Source organism: Arvicola amphibius, chromosome 4, assembly GCF_903992535.2.
Source record: "Arvicola amphibius chromosome 4, mArvAmp1.2, whole genome shotgun sequence".
Taxonomy (NCBI): Eukaryota; Metazoa; Chordata; class Mammalia; order Rodentia; family Cricetidae; genus Arvicola; species Arvicola amphibius.
In genome coordinates this window covers 25631386-25650808 of record NC_052050.1, presented here as the reverse complement: position 1 = coordinate 25650808, position 19423 = coordinate 25631386, and the positions used below count along the sequence as shown (strand labels likewise).

General features: G+C 46.8%; 1 protein-coding gene across 1 annotated transcript; it reads left to right on the top strand.

Moving 5' to 3' along the window:
• Window positions 1–6354: 6354 nt before the first annotated feature.
• Window positions 6355–18705, top strand: LOC119811419 (gastric inhibitory polypeptide). Its single transcript, XM_038325362.2, has 5 exons — window positions 6355–7199; window positions 11340–11444; window positions 14758–14904; window positions 15472–15561; window positions 18540–18705. The coding sequence occupies exons 1-5, from the start codon at window positions 7033–7035 to the stop codon at window positions 18688–18690; spliced, it is 660 nt and encodes a 219-aa protein (XP_038181290.2). The 5' UTR covers window positions 6355–7032; the 3' UTR covers window positions 18691–18705.
• The last annotated feature ends 718 nt before the right edge of the window (window positions 18706–19423 follow it).

The following is a 19423-nucleotide window of genomic DNA, read 5'->3' as shown; positions in this document are numbered from 1 at the left end:
CTGGTACCAGAGAGGATGCAGAGTGCCTGAATTATTGTACACATCTAAATAGGAGAGGTGCGTTTGTTTGTTTGTTTGTTTGTTTGTTTGTTTGTTTTTGTTTTGAAGGCAAACTTCAGGGTGACAGACCCCAGAACTCCTTCACCATTACGGTCCCAGCATTCACTAGAGAACAGTCCCCAACACTTGGACATTTTGTATGGCTTTTCCTTGTTTTATGTTGCTTAAGATTAATTTTGTTATTAGTTATGAATGAAATCTTTGAGAACAAAGACTGTGGATCACCCAGAGAGCTTATCGTGATGCTGACAGATGTCCACCAAAAATACATTGAATAAATAACTGAGAAGAAGTGGATGGTGGGAATAGATGAAATGCTGCTTTGGACCTTTTGTTTTTTTTATTTTATTTTTTTTAAAGTAAATAACAGTACAGCACAATCACACAGAAGAGGCTAGTTGGTCCACACACGAAGAATAGCAACTGTGGGTTCCTCTGGGCTTGTCATGCCCTGGCTCTGTGCACAAGGCAGTCTTGTGCTGAACATCGATTGTTGAACCCCTTCCCTGAGTTGAGTCAAACGGTGTGAACATCCTTCTCCAGGCAGGCCTTCAGGTAGGCAGGCAACTACGCCCGCTGCTTGCCACATGCCTTGTTGTGCTGGATTCCCCTGGGGCCAAACAGCCAGGCTAGCAATCCCAGAGAAGGACTGTACTTAATGCTGTCGGCTAAGAGCCATCTCAGCCTTCTTAGCGTCTTCCTTCTGGGAGTGTCACTCAGCCCATTAACCGTAGAAACAGGGCTTATTTTGTTCAAAACTGTCGCTTTGAAAGAGCCTTGATTCCTCAAGCCCTCTGGGGCTCCATTCTCACTCCCATCAGAGGGCGGTAACTGAATGTGCTAGCTATCAGATCTGCCACCACTACCAAGAGAAGAAAAACACAAAAACAAAAACCAAAGTTTATAGTGATCTAAATTCATACTAAATTAAGCATGAAAGTAGGATGGAATTTAAAAAAGAATTCGAAGATTCATTACTAGGAAGTAGATGGTGAAATAGTACAACTTTAAATCCAGAACTCAAGAGGCAGAGGCAGGGGGATCTCTGTGAGTTTGAGACCAGACTGGGCTACAGAGTGAGTTCCAGGACAGCCAGGGTTATGTGGAGAGAACCTGTCTTTTAAAAAAACAAAACAAAACAAAACAAATATAGTGAAATTGCATCCCACAGGTTGTATGAAAGAATTTTTTAACCTGTTGAATAGTTGGAAGGAGAACAATTTTAACACAATGAGAAACACCCTTTTAGCCAGGTGATACGTGAACTCCTTTAATCCCAGCACTTAGGACGCAGGAGCAGAGAGTTCCAGGCCAGCCTGGTCAACATATCCAGTTCCAGGAAAGCTATGGTTATATATGGAGGGAAGGAGGAAGGAAGAAAAGAAGGAAGGAAAATGAAAGACCCTTTAAAAGCAGGGCATGATGTGCACATTGGTCCCTATAGACGTATACACCATAGCTTGGCCACTGGATGACTCAAAGGTAAAGATGCTCGTGGTCAAGAACCTGAGTTCCATTCCCAGGATCCATGTGGTATAAAGAAAGCACCAATTTCTGTAGGTTTAAACTCCTACACACAACACATTAAACGTACAATAATAAATAAAAACTTTCAGTAAAATAATACTTAATGCAACATTTCTCCTAGCAAAACTGGAAACCCCTGAAGGCTGCCATAACCATGCCATGGGTCGTCATGAGTAGTGACAGGCGACAGCACGCGACTCTCACAACGACCCGAAGCTCTGAGAGGAAGGAATTACACACATTATGGTCCTAATTCTACAAGTTCAAGACTGCATAAAACTGAGCAGTAAATCATTTAGCTACACATGCGGAAGAAGTGGGGCACAGAAAAGAGAACGCTAGACACGAAATTGCAGTATGGGCTTGATTCCTGCAAAGTGGCTCAGGATTGATCCAAGAAGGACAAACGGGGAACTTCAAAAATATTGAGTTTGTTCTAGATCTTACTTTGAGTGCCAGCTATGTATGAACTTTTATTACTGTTTGGAAAACTATGTATTATCTTCATTAATCATAGACATTTCATAGTAGAGCCCAGTGTGCAATCCCAGCCCTTGGAAGATGGAGCTAGGAAGCTCCGGAGTTAAGTTCATCCTGGGCTATCTAATGGTACCTGGGGGTGGGTGACTGGGTAAGAAGTCTGATAAAAAGAGAGCAATGGGAAAGTGGCTGGAACACTGGAAAAAGAACTCTGATAATTCTCTTTGGGAATATTACTCATTAACTTCCTCTCTCCGTCTCTCTCCCTCCCATCTCATAGTTTTCAAGACTTCTTCTGGGCAGAATCCACTCTACTTTACAGCAAAACTATTAAAACATCAAATGAATATTGAAATGACCCATCCGAGAACATGCTTCTGAACTAAATCAGAAGTAGTCTAGAATCATCGTTTGCTGTCCCAGGCTTTGATGCCGCCAGAATTTCTTCCATTAGCACCCAAAGCTGAGGTCTGACTGCAACCCTCCGGATCAGTCCCGGATGCGGCCTGACTTTAGCTAAAGGTCTGATTAATTATGCATGTCGTCATAGTAGAATGAGGTGGTGTGCACTGCTGAGACTCTGAGCCCCGGCTGTCCTTACGAATAATAGAGGAACAAGCGCTCCGAGTCATTTCTGGCACCTCTGTCCTGGATCCTGCAGGCACATCTGTCCTCTCAACCCCAAGCTTTTGTTTTCGTTGGATCCTCTGGAATCCTCTGGAGGTGAGGCCAGGGAGTCTCCTTCATCAGTTCTGGAGTTTGTGGCTGTGGGATCAGGTTCTCCAATACGCGGGAAAGCACAGGCCACCATCCATCCCCTTCCTCCTCTAAGTGCGTGGTCTTCGTTGTTTTCACTACATGGACCCTGTTATACCCCCACGAGCTCAGTGGTTTGAAAAAGGTTACCTATCAAAAAATTCCATTGATCACGTAATAACAAAGGATTCTGTGGCCACACAGAGCATCTGCTCTCTACGAATTGCAAAATTCCAACAAAAGCAAAGACACTGAAATTTGCCCATACTTCGCCTTTAATCCCAATGCTCAGGAGGCAGAAGCAGGCGGATCTCTGTGAGTTTGAGGCCAACTTAATCCACACAGTGAGTTTCAGGACACCCAGGGTTGTATAAACAGACACCATTTTTTTTAAAAAAAAAAAAAAGGAAGGAAGAAAGAAAGAGTGAGAGAAAGCGAGTGTGAAAGAAGGAAGAAAGGAAAGAAGGAAGGAAATTGGCCTTTACTAAAGTCTTGCCTTCCTTTCTTCTTTTCTAGAGTCTGGTCTCTCTGGAATTGGATTTAAAAAAAAAACATAACCTAGAATAAGTCCTCCCTTTCTGTGAGCCACCAACACCCGGCTTGCCAGTTTCACTTTTTAAAAAAAATATTTATTTATTTATTATGTATACAATATTCTGTCCGTGCGTATATCTGCAGGCCAGAAGAGGGCACCAGACCCCCTTACAGATGGTTGTGAGCCACCATGTGGTTGCTGGGAATTGAACTCAGGACCTTTGGGAGAGCAGGCTGTGCTCGTAACCCCTGAGCCATCTCTCCAGCCCCTGTTTCACTTTTTCTTTTTTTCTTTTTTTGGTTTTTCGAGACAGGGTTTCTCTGTAGCTTTTTTAGAGCCTGTCCTGGAACTAGCTCTTGTAGACACAGGCTGGCCTCGAACTCACAGAGATCCGCCTGCCTCTGCCTCCCAAGTGCTGGGATTAAAGGCGTGCGCCACCACCGCCCGGCCCCTGTTTCACTTTTTAAAACTAACTTTTGCCGGGTGCTAGTGGTGGCAGCATAGCCTTTAATCCCAGCACAAAGCGAGTTCCAGGACAGCCAGGACTGTTGAACTGTTACACAGAGAAACCCTGTCTTGACAAACCAAAGACAAACAGTTTTAATTAGTTCTTTGACAGTTTCATACATATATGTTTTTGGTCACACTTCCACCCCACCTTCCTCTTTCGTTCCTTCCCACTACCTTGAAACTTTTCAAATTGAAAATTGTATTTTATTTATTTATTTATTTATTTATTTATTATATATACAGTATTCTGTCTGTGTGTATGTCTGCAGGCCAGAAGAGGGCACCAGACCCCATTACAGATGGTTGTGAGCCACCATGTGGTTGCTGGGATTGAACTCAGGACCTTTGGAAGAGCAGGCAATGCTCTTAACCTCTGAGTTATCTCTCCAGCCCCCTGAAAATTGCATTTTATATTCCTTTATATTTTGATAGGGTCTCACTCTGTAGCTCTGACTAGCCTGGAATTGGCTATGGAGAACAGGCTGGGTTCACAGAGACCCTCCTACATCTCCCTGCTGGGATAAAAGAAAAAAGGTGTGCACCACCATGCCAGGCTGTGTTCTGAATTTCTGACCTCCAAGCCACTGTTTCAGCCCTTCCGCTGAAAATCCAAAATCCCTAACAACAATAACAGTAACAAGCACCCACTGGGAGCAGGCAAGGTGGCTCAGAGGCTTATGGTGACTCCAATCCTGATGACCTGAGTTCAAACACCAGGACCCAGATAACAGAGGAACTCATTTCCAAAAGTTGTCCTCAGACCTTCACACACCCCAACAAATAAACAAAATATTTTAGCTGGGTATGGTGGGGCACACCTTTGCTTCTTTCTAGTGCTTGGGAGGCAGGGGTAGGATCTCTGAGTTCAAGGCTAGTTGGGTTGACAGAGTAAGTTCCAGGACAGTCAGAGCCCCACAAAGAAACCATATCTCAAGGAAAACAAGACAAAACAAAACAAAACAGTGAATAATACCAGGAAGAAAGATGCACACCTTTAAGCCTCAGGAGACAGAGGCAGACAGGACTCTGTGAGTTTCTGGTTAACCTAGTGTATATAGCAAAAGCTACAGGCAGGATTGCAAAGTGAGACAGCCTCAAAAAAATAGAAATGAGGGCTAGAGAGATGGCTCAGAGGTTAAGAGCACTGGCTGCTCTACCAAAGGTCCTGAGTTCAATTCCCAGCAACCACATGATGGCTCACAACCATCTGTAATGAGATCTGGCGCCCTCTTCTGGCCTGCTGGTGTACATACATGTAGAATACTGTATATATACAGGATGGGGGGGGGATAGAGGGCAAGTGATACAGATGTCCCATTTAGGATTGGTCACTCAACAGTTATTCTCAGGTAGGAGTGTCTGCATTACCACGGCCCAATGCAAAAGGAAGCTCCTCTCTGACCAATGTTCAGAGCACCTTTGGGTATCAACATAATTTTTTAAAATGAATTTTATTTATTTGAGCCGGGCGGTGGTGGTGCACGCCTTTAATCCCAGCATTCGGGAGGCAGAGGCAGGCAGATCTCTGAGTTCGAGGCCAGCCTGGTCAACAAGAGCTAGTTCCAGGACAGGCTCTAGAAACTACAGGGAAACCCTGTCTCAAAAAACCAAAAACAAAAAAAATATTTGTTTGTTTATTTATTTATTTGTTTGTTTGTTTATTATGTATACAGTGCTCTGCTCACATGTATCCCTGCAGGCCAAAAGAGGGCACCAAATCTCATTACAGATAGTTGTGAGCCACCATGTGGTTGCTGCGAATTGAACTCAGGACCTTTAGGAAGACCAGGCAGAGCTCTAACCACTGAGCCATCTCCCCAGCCCCAGTATCAACATACCTTTGAGATTTTTTATTCTTATTTGGAAGGAGGTGTGTGTGTGTGTGTGTGTGTTTACAGCTGCTCTGGAGTTACAGGAAGCTGTAAGAACCCCGACATGGGTACCAGAAATGGAACTCTGGTCTATCCTCTGCAGGAGAGCAGAGCACACTCCAACCTCTGAACCACCCGTTTAGTCTTTACTGTGTGTGTGTGTGTGTGTGTGTGTGTGTGTGTGTATGTGTGTGTGTGTGTGTGTGTGTTTGAACACGCGTGTGTGCGCACAGGTGCAGTGGGTGAGGTACCCACAGAAATCAAAAGAGGTTTTCAGATCCCCCTAGAGCTAGAGTTACAAGCAGTTTGTGAGCTACTGGGCAGTGGATTTTGTTGTTGGGTGGTGGTTTTTGTTTTTGTTTTGGGCTTCTTTTTTCTTTGTTTTTGAGAGAATGGCTCACATAGTTCAGGGTTAGTCTCAAACCCACTACCTAGCTAAGAATGTCCTTAAACTTCTGATCTTCTGACCTTTGCCCCCCCAAGGGCTAGGATTACAGGTGTGTGCCACCACACACAGTTTATGTATTGCTGGAGATCAAATGTGGGAGGCCTGGCTGTGGCAGTACAAGGCTTTAATGGCAGCACTCGGGAGGCAGAGGTGGTGGTTCTCTGAGTTCAAGGCCAGCCTGGTCTACAGAGCAAGTTGAGGACAGCCAGGGCTACAAAGAGTAACCCTGTTTCAAAAAACAAATAAGCAAACAAACAAACGAAGAAATAACGTTCAAATGCTGGTCTTCATTCACCCTTGACAAGCAGGTTAACTGAGCTACCTGCCCAGCCCCTGAGCTGAGTACCTAAGCTGATTCCTTACACTAGCTGGCCAGGGAAGGCTGTAGTAGTCTATGTTTTTTCTGAAGAGCTCTCTGGAAAGGACTATTTTCATCTAAGTGAGCTGCACAATGGGATGGGGAAGCATGTTAGTGATTTTGCTGGGGGTCTTTGTGGGAATCAGGATAACCAGATGATGATGCATCAGCAGGCATTGTGTGACCTCTGGTCCCCTGCACTGCAGGAGGTGGATGAGGGATCAGAAAGGGATGTGGGTTTCCTGAGTCAGCCAGGGGATCTGGAGACAAGAGAACCCAAAGCAGAGTCTAAGGCCAGGAAGGCCTGCTCTCAGTCAGAAGGCCAATGACGCAGGCTGGACCTGGAATGTCTGTGGCTTCAGTATGGGGAGGTGGTGGTGAGTCACCGCTTGGGGCTGGAAGAGCCAGCAAACACCCTGGGCGAAAACTCTGCTGTTGTTGAGACAATGTTTGACGCTGTAGCCCAGGCTAGCCTGGAACTCACTTTATGTCTAAGCTATCCTCAAACTTGGAATTCTCCTGCCTCAGCCTTCCAAGTGCAAGCACTACAGACAGGACTCACCACACCAGCTTTTCTCTGCCTCATCTTGAAGTGCTGATTCTTCAGGCGGGGTTCCCTCTCGTGACATATCTTCCATCTTCTCTCTGCTTGGGGTGAGTCAAGGTGACCTCTTGGCTCACATTGCCTGTGTCCTTTGACCCCGCACATCCTGAACTTTTCTGCAGTGAAATAGGCAGAAGGGGACTCTGCTTCCTCCTGAACCCCCTCCTCCCAGCTGAAACCACACCAAACTGAGCACCAGGTCTCTACTCCCTTAGACTGGCATGCTGGGCTGCCACGTGGCTTGGATTTATGGACCTATTTTGCTCAAGTCCTGCAAGCCTGTGCTGAGGGAGCCAAGTGTGGCTTGTGTGCTTAGCATTTGCAAAGCCCTGTCACCACAATTAAAAGGGGAAAAAATTCTATCAGGACTCCAATCTCCAGAAACTTCTCAGGATTGGCTTCTCCACTTTCCTGCCTCCTAAGGCGCCTTTGGGGCCCATGGGTGCCTCAATTTCAATAACTGAGTTCTATCTGGAGAACATCCCCAACATTCCAGTACGTGCATGTGAGGTTGTTAGGTCCTTGGTTCCCAGGGGAGGGGGAGCACTAAGGCTGAGAGGCCTCAGAAATGGCCTCAAAGTTGTCAGAAACGGCTTCAGAGATATTCTAGAGTTTTACAATTAGTTTCTGTAATTAAGCACAGAGGAAGGTGAGGCTAGAGGATTTTTGTAGATTAGAGGCAACTATATACTTGCTTTCAGGACGGCCTAGGCTACAGGGTATGGTCCTTTCATAAAAAAGCAAACAAAACAAAAAAAGACAACAAAGCCAAAATCCTCGGTGTGGTGGTGCATACCAGTAACTAACTCTTAGGAAATGGCCGCAAGAGAATCAGAAAGCCAAAACTATTCTCAGCCATACTTGAGTTAGTTAGTCTGAGTCCAAGCTGGGCTACCTGAGACCCCTCTCAGGCCTGTCTCAAGCAAACAAATTGAACATAGTGACACACTCCTGTATTGCCAGTGCAAGAAAGGTTGAGGCAGGAGAATTACCATAAGTTTGAGGCCAACCTGAACAACAGTAACAACAAAGAAATAAGGGACAACTGGGAGACGTGGCTGCACAGGCTGGCAGAAAGGGAGCTAAAGCACAGTCTCAGAACACATTGACAGAGGACTCTGGGCTCTCGTGGTCTTGGGGACTGACCACAGGGCTTTCCTTCTCTTTGCTTTGGCGCCAGATTCTAGGGCCCAGACAATGGTGTCTACTCTTTTCAGATACCCTCCCCCTTCAGACAAGAGTACCCGGGCTTTGATGCAAACCCCACAAGCCCTTTAGCTATGTTGCTGAGCAGGATACAAGATCTCAAGCAGCCCCTGCCTCCACTCTGGAAGCTAAATCTGCCCTGATATCTTATCACAGCCTGTTGGTAGCTGGGAGATGCCATGCAGAACTTGCTCCCAGGGAAGAAGGTTGTCTAGAGGAGGGGTGATGGCTGAGTAGGCAGGTGAGGTTTCCAGGAGGCAGAAGGAGCAGTCTTTCCAGTCCAGCAACCTCTCATCCCATAGGGGCACTTAACTCCCTACTGGATCTTCCACAGAGGCCACCAGAGTAACAGAGTGACCTAGATTAGGCCCTGGAGCTATAGGCAGCACAGCAGGTTGCTGGGTTAAGGGTTCCAAGGATGAGTGAAGAAGGAAGGGCCCAAGAAAAAGGACATCTGGGACTGTCAAAATGGAGTCTGAGCCCTATGGCCAGAGCCAGGTTCTCAGTCCTTGTGGAAAGGCAAAGAAAGTTTTTCAAGAGTTTTTGTACTGAGGGGGAGACAGCCCTGAACCTCGAGAAACCTCACTCTCCTGAGAGGACACGGTTCTGCTGTCTGGGCTCCTCCTAGAGAGCCTTCAGACTGACAAAAGCTAGCAGGCCCTGTGTCAGAGCTGGAAGGATGAAGTGACCTCAGAGGGCCCCGTGGAGATACAGGATGCAGAGGATGACAGGCTTTGGCCTTTGAGGAGGGGCTCAGGTTAAAACAATTTCTTTTTCAAGACAGGGCTTCTTTGTGTAATCCTGACTATCCTGAAATTCACTCTGTAGACAAGGCTGGCCTTGAGCAGAGAGATGTGCCTGCTTCTGCCTCCTGAGTGCTGGGATCAAATGTGTGTGCCACCACACCTGGCCTTTTAAAATGCTTTTAAACTTTTTTGTTTGTTTTGCTATAGGAGACAGGGTCTTTCTGTGTAGTTCTGGCAGTCTTGGATCCAGCTCTATAGACCAGCCTGGCCTCAAACTCAGAGATCTGCCTGCTTCTGCCTCCAGAGTGCTATGCCTGGCCTCATAATTAATTAATTAATTAATTAATTAAGCTATTTATTAATGTTTTTCTAGGCAGGGTTTCTCTGTATAGCTCTGGCCATCCTGTAACTTGCTCCGTAGACCAGGTTGGCTTTCTATTCACTTGGGATTAGTGGTATGCACCACTACCACCCAGGTCTTTTTTAATTTTCAATATGGTTTTATTGTATAGCCCAGTCTGCCCCAGATTCTCAGCAACTTTCCTTCCTCAGCCTCCTGAGTACAGGCATGCTCCTCAATGATTAGTTCATCAGTCTTTACAGGGCACTAGGGATGTAACAGCTGGGAGCATGCTTGCCTAGCATGGACGAAGCCCAGGGAGCATGCTTGCCTAGCATGGACGAAGTCCAGGGACCATGCTTGCCTAGCATGGACGAAGCCCAGGGAACATGCTTGCCTACTAGCAAGGATGAAGCCTTAGCAATGCACAGTGTTAGTGCGTACGAGGTAGAGGGAAGAAGATCAGGGTTCAAGGACAACATCAGCTACAAATCACATGAGACCAGCCTGGGCTATGCGTCTAAAACAACACTTTAGGGAGGGAGTTAGATCTTTCTGGAGCCTGTAACATATTCCTATGTTACACTGCCCCAAGTAGGAAACCATGTGGCCATAAACTCCAGTTCACCAGAATCATTAGGAATTGTCAAGACACCCACCTCTGGTAGCCTTATCTCCACAATGCCACAATTCCCAGTTAATGTCCGTATCTGGGATTCAGACCACCATGGTCCCTCCTGTTACCCCAGAAGTCACCCATGGCTTTGTGGGGCTGCCTGCTCCGTTACAGAGCGCTGCCTCAGTTGATGCTCACCAAGGTGACTCTTTCCACCCACAACACCCAACAGGAAGGAGGCAGAGAACAGTGGGCCCTGTGCCCAGGAAGGAAGAGGGGAGGGAAAATGGGGTGCTCAGTCACTCTGCCCACCAGGCGGGCTCCAGATAGGGCTGGAGATACCCAAATGTTAATCACCCATTAGCACAGCCCAGGTGGAAAGGGAAGTGTCATTAGGTTACAATGGGTTTCACCAGGCAGGAGCAGTGGGCATGAGTCCCCGAGATAAGAGGCTTCCAGGCTAATCAGTGCCTCTGCGGTGCCTGGATATAAAGAGTCCAAGACAGGGTCTTGAAGCAGGATCCTCGAGCCAGCAGGTAGGAGGGAGGGACCCTATCCTGCCCTGTGGAAAAGCTGGAAGAACAGTTGGGTAAGAGAGAGGTTGGGATCGTGATGGGCTGGCCTGGGCGGAAGTGAGTGTCCTGGCTCTTTACCTGATTCCTTGTCTGTATGGGAATCTAGAAGAGAGTTCAAAGGGACTCCTAGGAAGACCAGGTGTCGCAGCCTTAGGCTAGCTCTGGCCTTCAGGGATCTGGGGGAAGGTTTCTTCCTGCCTGCTATTTCTCCAGAAGATAGAAAAGGGCTGAGACCACAGAAGAAGCTCAGCTCAAGCTTTAGGAAGAACTGCGCAGCCACGTTAGTCAAGCCCAAGAAGGTGTGTGTAAGTGTGTGTGTGTGTGTTCAGGATGGTTCTCTGTGTGGCTTTCATCTCGGGGAGGGATATGATGGCTGAATAACAGCTTAGTTGGAAGCAGGAAGGTGGGCTGCTGTGAACTTTGTTAGGGCTTTAAGGGGATAATCTTGCCAAATCCTATCCCTGTGATGTCTGGTAATGAGCCAAGAAGGGAGTTCCCCCCACCTAGGCCTTTGCTACTTTCTTCCCAGTCCTTCCTTCAGAATCCACAAAGCAGGACCAGCTCCATGTCCCTTCCAAACACTTCGTGTAACCCCCTGTGGTTCCTGCCCCACCCCAGCTTTTATCATTCTCCCAAGTCCCAGCATCAAGTAGCCTCCTGTTTCCCCCCCCCCCCCTTACTGCAGTATTGCCTGCTTTTCCTCTCAGCTCGGACACACAACCAAGGAAGATGGTGGCTATGAAGACCTGCTCTCTCCTGATGTTGCTGCTCTTCCTGGGGGCCGCGCTGGGAGAAGAAGAAGTTCAATTCAGGTAGGATTGGGAGGTGGAGGGGGCTGGAATATAAACTGGAATGGGGTGGGGGTGGTGAAAAAGAGAGGGACTCCAGGCTGAGCGGAGGGAGTGGAGAGAGTGGAGAAGGGTCAGTCTATTAAGATTTCCCCGGGGGAGTGAGGAAGACCGTGCTTGTTCAGGTCTGAGGAAGGCCCTTTTGATGGCAGAGAGTCTTCAGTGTAGGGTCTCCCTTGGGAAAAGTAGCCATCGTTGATGCATGCATACATTCACTTGGATCTCATAGGAGCTGAGCTTCCTGGGCACCAGACGCTGGGCAGACATTTGTGATCCAAGGTCCACTGATGGCTCCTGCATTCAGAGAGTACAGGGACCAAGGCAGACACGGACACGGACCACATAACCATACAGAGGACCCAAACCAAGGCAGACAGTGTAGTGCTGAGTGTGGCAGCTCTCTCCTGCAACTCTACCCCTTGGCAGGCAGAGGCAGGGGGATTGAAAGTTTGAGGCTAGCCTGGGCTATATAACAAGACCAGAGTCTAGAGTTAGAGAAAGAGAAGAGGAGGAGGAGGAAGAGGAGGGGAGGAAAAAGAGGGGGAGGAGGAGGAAGAGGAGGGGAGGAGAAAGAGGGGGAGGAGGAGGAAGAGGAGGAAGAGGGGAGGAGGAGGACGAGGAGGAGGAGAAGTTGAGGGTAAGTATAGCCATGGCTCTGACTGTGTTTGGGGACCAAGGCATATAGATTTGTCAAAACAGTACCGGTTTTCCTCAGATGAAGGACAACCCATGTACCATAGGAAGCTGGCACGTGGAAAGTGTGAGGGAAAGCTGGCAGAAATACTTTCAAGGAGAGCAGACCTTGAGTTTGTTAAGAACAAAGAAAGACTCATACCGGGTAGTAATGGTCCACACCTTTAAACCCAGCACTCAGCAAGCCGAGGCAGGCAGATCTCTGAATTTCAGGTCAGCATGGTCTACAGAGCGAGTTCTAACACAGCCAGGCCTACACAGAGAAACCTTGTCTCAAAAAACAAAACAAAATAAAAATGCCAACAAAAACAACTACAACAAAAGAAAAATCACTGACAGCAATGGTAGCACACGTCTTTAGTTCCTGCTCTCTGCAGACAGAGACAGACTGTGAGTTCCAGCCAGGGTTACAGAATGAGACCCTATCTCAAAGAGAAAACAGAGTCTCAGGAAGTCAGTATGGCGCTGCTTACATCCCAGGACAAGTGAGAGGGCGCAGCAAGATCAGGAGTTCACGAGGAACTTCAGCAAAAGGGTGAGTTTGAGGCAAGCTGGGATATAAGAGACCATAGCAAACCAATCAAAAACAAAACAACAGGAACAACAAAAATCTCAGAGGGTTGGGGCTGGGGAACACTCCTCAGTCTTACCTAGCATGCAGAGACCCACAGGTTCTACTCCTAGAACTTAAACACAAACCAGGGCCCCTCCCATGAACCTGGGTTCAAATTAACCTGGTGAATCCCGGATCTGCCATTTATACTGTGTGGCACCAAAGTGGTGGTCAGGGGACACCTCTGTAGAGTTGTTTCTCACTACCACCTCTTTGTGCATTCTGGGAATTGAAATCAGGTCCTCAGAATTGTGTCCTTGTATGGTAAGTGACTCATTTACAAAACAGGGACCCAGAAAGTAGTAAAACTGGTGGTAGTGGTGGTGGTGGTGGTTTAAGACAGGGTTTCTCTGTGTAGTCCTGGTTGTCCTTGTCCTCGAACTCACTCTGCAGACCAGGCTGGTCTTGAACTCAGAGATCTGTGTGCCTCTGCCTCCCTAGTACTAGGATTAAGGTGTGCCCACCACCCACCACGCTAAGTAGTGGTGAAACTTTTTTTCAATCTTTATGTGTGTGCATTTGTGTTTTGTCTATATGTATATTTGTGTGATGCTGTCAGGCACACTGGAACTGGAGTTACAGACAGTTGCCGCCACCACCTGGCAAGGTCCTGGGTTTGATTCCACCACCACATAAAAGGAGAGGGGAGGGCTGCAGAGATGCTCTGTAGTTAAGAGCACTGGTTGTTCTTCCAGACGACCAGGGCTCAGTGCCCAGCACCTTCATGACAAGTCAGTCTAACTGCAGTTCCTGAGGATCTGATGCCCTCACGTAGACTTCCATGCAGGCAAAACACTAATGTGCATAAAATAAAAGTAAATTTTACAAATGATTAAAATATAGGTGGCACACACCTTTAATCCCAGCCCTAGGAAGGCAGAGGCAGGTGGATCTCTGTTGAGCTTGAGGCCAGCCTAGTCTACAAAGTAAGTTCTGGGTCAGCTAGGACGGTTTCTCAGAGAAAGCTTGTCTTCAGAAACAAGAAAACAAACAAAAACAAAACAAAAAAGAGCAGCGATACAAATAGTATGTCTATAGGGTTTGATTGGAATAATTTATTGTTAGTATTATTCTTTTTTTATATTATGTGCATCCTGTGAGTTGAGCTTAGGTTGTCAGGATTGATAGCAAACGCCTTTATTTGCCAAACAATCTGACCAGTCCCTAAGTTCACTATTATTATTATTATTATTATTATTATTATTATTATTATTAATTATACTAATCGACTTATCTCTATTTTATGTTCTTTGTGGTTTTGCCTGCATGTATGTGTGAAAGTGTCAGATCTTGTAGTTACAGACAGTTGTTCATTGACATGTGGGTGCTGGGAATTGAACCTGGGTCCTATGGTAGAGCAAGTGATCCGTTAACCACTGAGCCATCACTTCAACACCTGGTTTTTGCTTTATTTATTTATTTATTTATTTATTTATTTATTTATTTATTTATTTTTGAGACAGGATTTATCTCTAGCTTTAAAGCCTGTCCTAGAGATAGCTCTTGTAGACCAGGCTGGCCTCAAATTCACCCAGATCACTCTGCCTCTGCCTCCGAGTCCTGGGATTAAATGCGTGCATTACCACACTCTGATTTATCCATATTATTGTTAGTTTTTGAGACTTGGTCTGTCTCTGTGGCTCTAACTGTCCTGGAACTCACTGTGTAGACCAGGCTGGCCTTGAACTCACAGAGCTTGGTCTTTCTCTGCCTCCTGTGTGCTGACCACTATTGTCATTACTTCCTTCTTACTATTATTGAGATGATCTCTTGTTACATAGTATAGACTGGCCTTGAACTTTCAGTGATCCTCCTGCCTCTGCCTTCCAAGTACGGGGATTACAGGCATGCACTCTCATGGCCAGTTGAGTTCAGTTTGTTACTCTGAACCAACGGACTTAATCAAGCAATGTTATGTTCCCCAACTTTTTCCCATCCCTGGGATCCTGTTTGCTATCTCTCGCCTCTCAGATCCCAAGCTAAATCTGGTAGCCTCCGGCCTCGAGGCCCAAGGTATGCAGAGGGGACTTTAATCAGCGATTACAGCATCCTCATGGACAAGATCCGCCAACACGAGTTTGTGAACTGGCTGCTGGCCCAGAAGGGGAAGAAGGTCGAGTAAGTAACTCTCTGCACCCCTCCTGTCCCCATATCAAACTCTGCTATGTTCACATCACATTCTAGGAGACCATACACACTGTGAGGTGCACAACCCCACAGACACCTTTTAGTCAGTGAGGAGGAGATAGTGACCGTGTCCTGAGACTCTGACTGGACAATAGAGCAGTCTGGAGCAGATGGGGTGTTCTCCTGTCCTTTATTTCTAAGGAAGGAGCCAGAGAAGAATGTAGAAGCCCCAGAGGGACCCCAGAGTTCTGGAGATGAAGGCAGGAGGAGCTGGGTTGTCTGTTGGCTTCAGACTCTGCAAATCAATCACCATTGTGCTTCTCCCAACCTACACCAAACCTTGTTGTGCTGCTGTTTCCCCAGCCTGGTGGATTCTGAGGAGCCCTCCGTGATGGGGGCAACTGAACAGAAGCAGTGGTGGGTTAGGGGGTTAGGATGTGGAGGAAGAGGCACTGTTGCTCCTACTGTTGAGGTATCAAAGATGTCAGTGTCCCTGGAAGGGGGACTTCCAACTGTTCCTGCAGTCCACTCACTCCCAAATGGTCTTCATCTCACCAGCTGGAAACACAACATCACCCAGAGAGAGGCCCAGGCCTTGGAGCAGGCAGGACAATCTGAGAGAAATGAGGAGACAGAGGGACAAGAGAGGTGAGTCCACCATGAGGAGAGAGGGGGAACAGCTCCCAGCCCATTGGCTTCACTGCTCCCTGTAGCAGGTCTTTTCTTTGGACACCAACTAGCTTCCATATTGTGAATGAGACTTGTTGTAGTTACGAATACTCGGCCTTAGCTTATGCTTGTACAGTTAGCTCTCATAACTTAACTGTTTCTCTTCATCTACGTTTTGCTTTGAGGCTTTTTTTCCTTTTCCTAACCTGTGTCTAGCTGCTGGCAGCTAGCTGGCGACTGACTAGCTGACTGGCCCTGGCCCTAGCCCTTGTCCTGGGGGCCTTCCTTTCTTTCAGCCTTGTTCTCTTCTCCCTCTTGTCCAGAGCCTAGATTCCTTCTACCAGTTCTCTTTGCCGGGCAGTTCCTGCCATACTTCTACTGTCAAGCTATTGATTTTTTTATTTTTTTGTTTTTTGATAAAGATTAATTTATTATGTATATAGTGTTCTGCCTATGGGCCAGAAGATGGCACCAGGTCTCATTAAAGGTGGTTGTGAGCCACCATGTCATTGCTGGGTATTAAATGCAGGACATCTGGAAGAGCAGCGAGGGCTAGTAGTTCCCTCTGAGTCATCTCTCCAGCCTCTGCGGTCAGCTTTTTATTAGATCAATCAGGTGTCTCAGACAGGCAAGGTGAAACAGCAGAAGTCCTTACATAATTAAACAAGTGCAACACAAACAAATGTAACGCACTTTTACATGGTTAAGTAATGCACAACAGCGCCCTCTCTCAGGCTGCAGAGAAGGGCTGGGACTCCCTCACAGGAACCCCCTTCTCGCAGGGATGTTGTGGTGCATGCCTTTAATAGCAGCACTGGGGAGGTAGAGACAGGTGGATCTCTTTGAGTTCGCGGCCAGCCTGGTCTAAGAGAGCTAGCGAGTTCCAGGACAGGCACCAAAGCTACAGAGAAACCCTGTTTGAAAAAACAAACAAACAAACAAACAAACCCAAAATAAAACAAAGCTTCTCTAAGCTCAAAAGAGTGAAGTCCTGGAGGATGCTCTAAGGGCTTTCTAAAATCTGTGGCCAAATGATATTCATGGATTCATTGTAGCGAGGGGAGCAGTGAATGAGGGACCTTAGAGTTGGCTTCTCCTTGCCAAGACTCAGGAAGGTAGTGTGGGAGACCAGGGCATTCTCCCAAAGCCAGACCCCTGAAGTCAGCCTCCCATTCTGGGAAGAAGTGATGAATGGAAGCTCAGGGACGGTGTCTCTGGGGTCACAGGGATGCATTCTGCGATGCTTTTAGAGGTGGGTGGATAAACTATGTCACTGCAAAACGTTAATCCCTAATACTGGAATTAAAGGTTGCCAAACCATCGTCGAGGTAAGAGTGCTAAAACTTTTTTTCAGTCTCTATTCATGTGCATTGGGTTTCGTCTACATGTGTATCTGTGTGTGTGAGGCTGTCGGGCACACTGGAACTGGAGTCAGACACAGTTGCCAACAACACCTGGCAATGTTCTAGGTTTGATTCCACCACCACATAAAAGGAGAGGGGAGGGCTGGAGAGATGCACCGTGGTTAAGAGCACTGGTTGCTCTTCCAGAGGACCAGGGCTTGGTGCCCAGCACTCTCATGACAAGTCTGTCTAACTCCAGTTCCTGAGGATCTGATGCCCTCAAGTAGACTTCCGTGAGTACAAAACACTCATGTGCATAAAATAAAAGTAAATTTTACAAATGATTAAAATATAGTTGGCACACCCCTTTAATCCCAACACTCGGGAGGCAGAGTCAGGCAGATCTCTGTTGAGTTTGAGGCCAGCCTGGTCTACAAAGTGAGTTCTGGGTCAGCTAGGACTGTTTCACAGAGAAACCCTGTTTTCAGAAACAAGAAAACAAACAAAAACAAAACAAAAAGGGCAGCGATACAAATAGTATGTCTAAAGGGGTGTGATGGAATTATTTATCGTTAGTATTATTCTTTTTTTATTTTTCTATCATGTGCATCCTGCGGGTTGAGCTCAGATTGTCAGGATTGATAGCAAATCCCTTTATTTGCCAAACAATCTGACCAGTCCCTAAGTTCACTATTATTATTATTATTATTATTATTATCGACTTATCACTATTTTATGTTCTTTGTGGTTTTGCCTGCATGTATGTGTGAAAGTGTCAGATCTTGTAGTTACAGACAGTTGTTAGCTGACATGTGGGTGCTGGGAATTGAACCTGGGTCCTATGGTAGAGCAAGTGATCCTCTCAGCCACTGAGCCATCACTTCAACACCTGGTTTTTGTTTTGTTTTTTGAGACAGGATTTCTCTGTGTGGCTTTGGAGCCTGTCCTGGAGATAGCTCTTGTAGACCAGGCAGGCCTGAAATACACACAGATCCTCATGCCTATGCCTCCAAGTGCTGGAATTAAAGGCATGTATCACCACCACCCTGTTTTATCCATATTCTTATTGTTATTATTATTATTATTATTATTGTGACTTGGTCTTTCACTGTAGCTCTAACTGTCCTGGAACTCACTGTGTAGACCTTGCTGGCCTTGAACTCACAGAGCTTGGATGTCTCTGCCTCCTGAGTGCTGACCACTACTGTCATTACTTCCTTCTTACTATTATTGGGATGATTTCTTTTTTTTCCCACAAGAAGCCGTGGGAGAGAGGGACACACACACACACGGTTCGCACAAGCAGCACACGCACAACGACAACACACGGGATTCGAACTCGCAGACACACACACTCACGCAATCGCCAGCGCCCTACATGATGAGCCACCGCGCGGCTCGCTGAGATGATTTCTTGTTATATAGTATAGACTGGCCTTGAACTTTCAGTGATCCTCCTGCCTCTGCCTTCCAAGTACTGGGATTACAGGCATACACTCTCATGGCCAGTTGAGTTCAGTTTGTTACTCTGAACCAACGGACTTAATCAAGCAATGTGATGTTCCCAACTTTGTCCTTTTCCTGGGATCCTGTTTGCTATCTCTCGCCTCTCAGATCCCAAGCTAAATCTGGTAGCCTCCGGCCTCGAGGCCCAAGGTATGCAGAGGGGACTTTAATCAGCGATTACAGCATCCTCATGGACAAGATCCGCCAACACGAGTTTGTGAACTGGCTGCTGGCCCAGAAGGGGAAGAAGGTCGAGTAAGTAACTCTCTGCACCCCTCCTGTCCCCACACCAGACTCTGCTATTTTCACATCACATCCTAGAAGACCATACAGACTGTGAGGTGCACAGCCCCACAGACACCTTTTAGTCAGTGAGGAGGAGATAGTGACCATGTCCTAGTGACAATAGAGCAGTCTGGTGCAGATGAGGTGTTCTCCTTTCCTTTATTTCTAAGGGGAGGATCCAGAGAAGAGTGTAGAAGCCCCAGAGGGACCCCAGAGTTCTGGAGATGAAGGCAGGAGGAGCTGGGTTGTCTGTTGGCTTCAGACTCTGCAAATCAATCACCATTGTGCTTCTCCCAACCTACACCAAACCTTGTTGTGCTGCTGTTTCCCCAGCCTGGTGGATTCTGAGGAGCCCTCCGTGATGGGGGCAACTGAACACAAGCATTTCATAGAGGAGTGTCTATGTGTTACTTTCATTGGTTAATAAAGAAACTACCTTGGCCCCTTTAATAGGACAGAAAATTAGGTAGGCGGTATAGACAGAACAGAATTCTGGGAGAGAAAAGGCAGACGCTTCAGGCAGTCTCCATAGTCAGTTGCCATGCTTCTCCTTTCCAAAGCAGATGTAGGTTAAGATATCTCCTGGTAAGCAACCAACTCCTGGTGCTACACAGATTACTAATTATGGGTTAAAGCAAGATGTGAGAATCAACCATTAAGAGGCTGAAACTAATGGGCCAGGCAGTGTTTAAAAGAATACAGTTTCC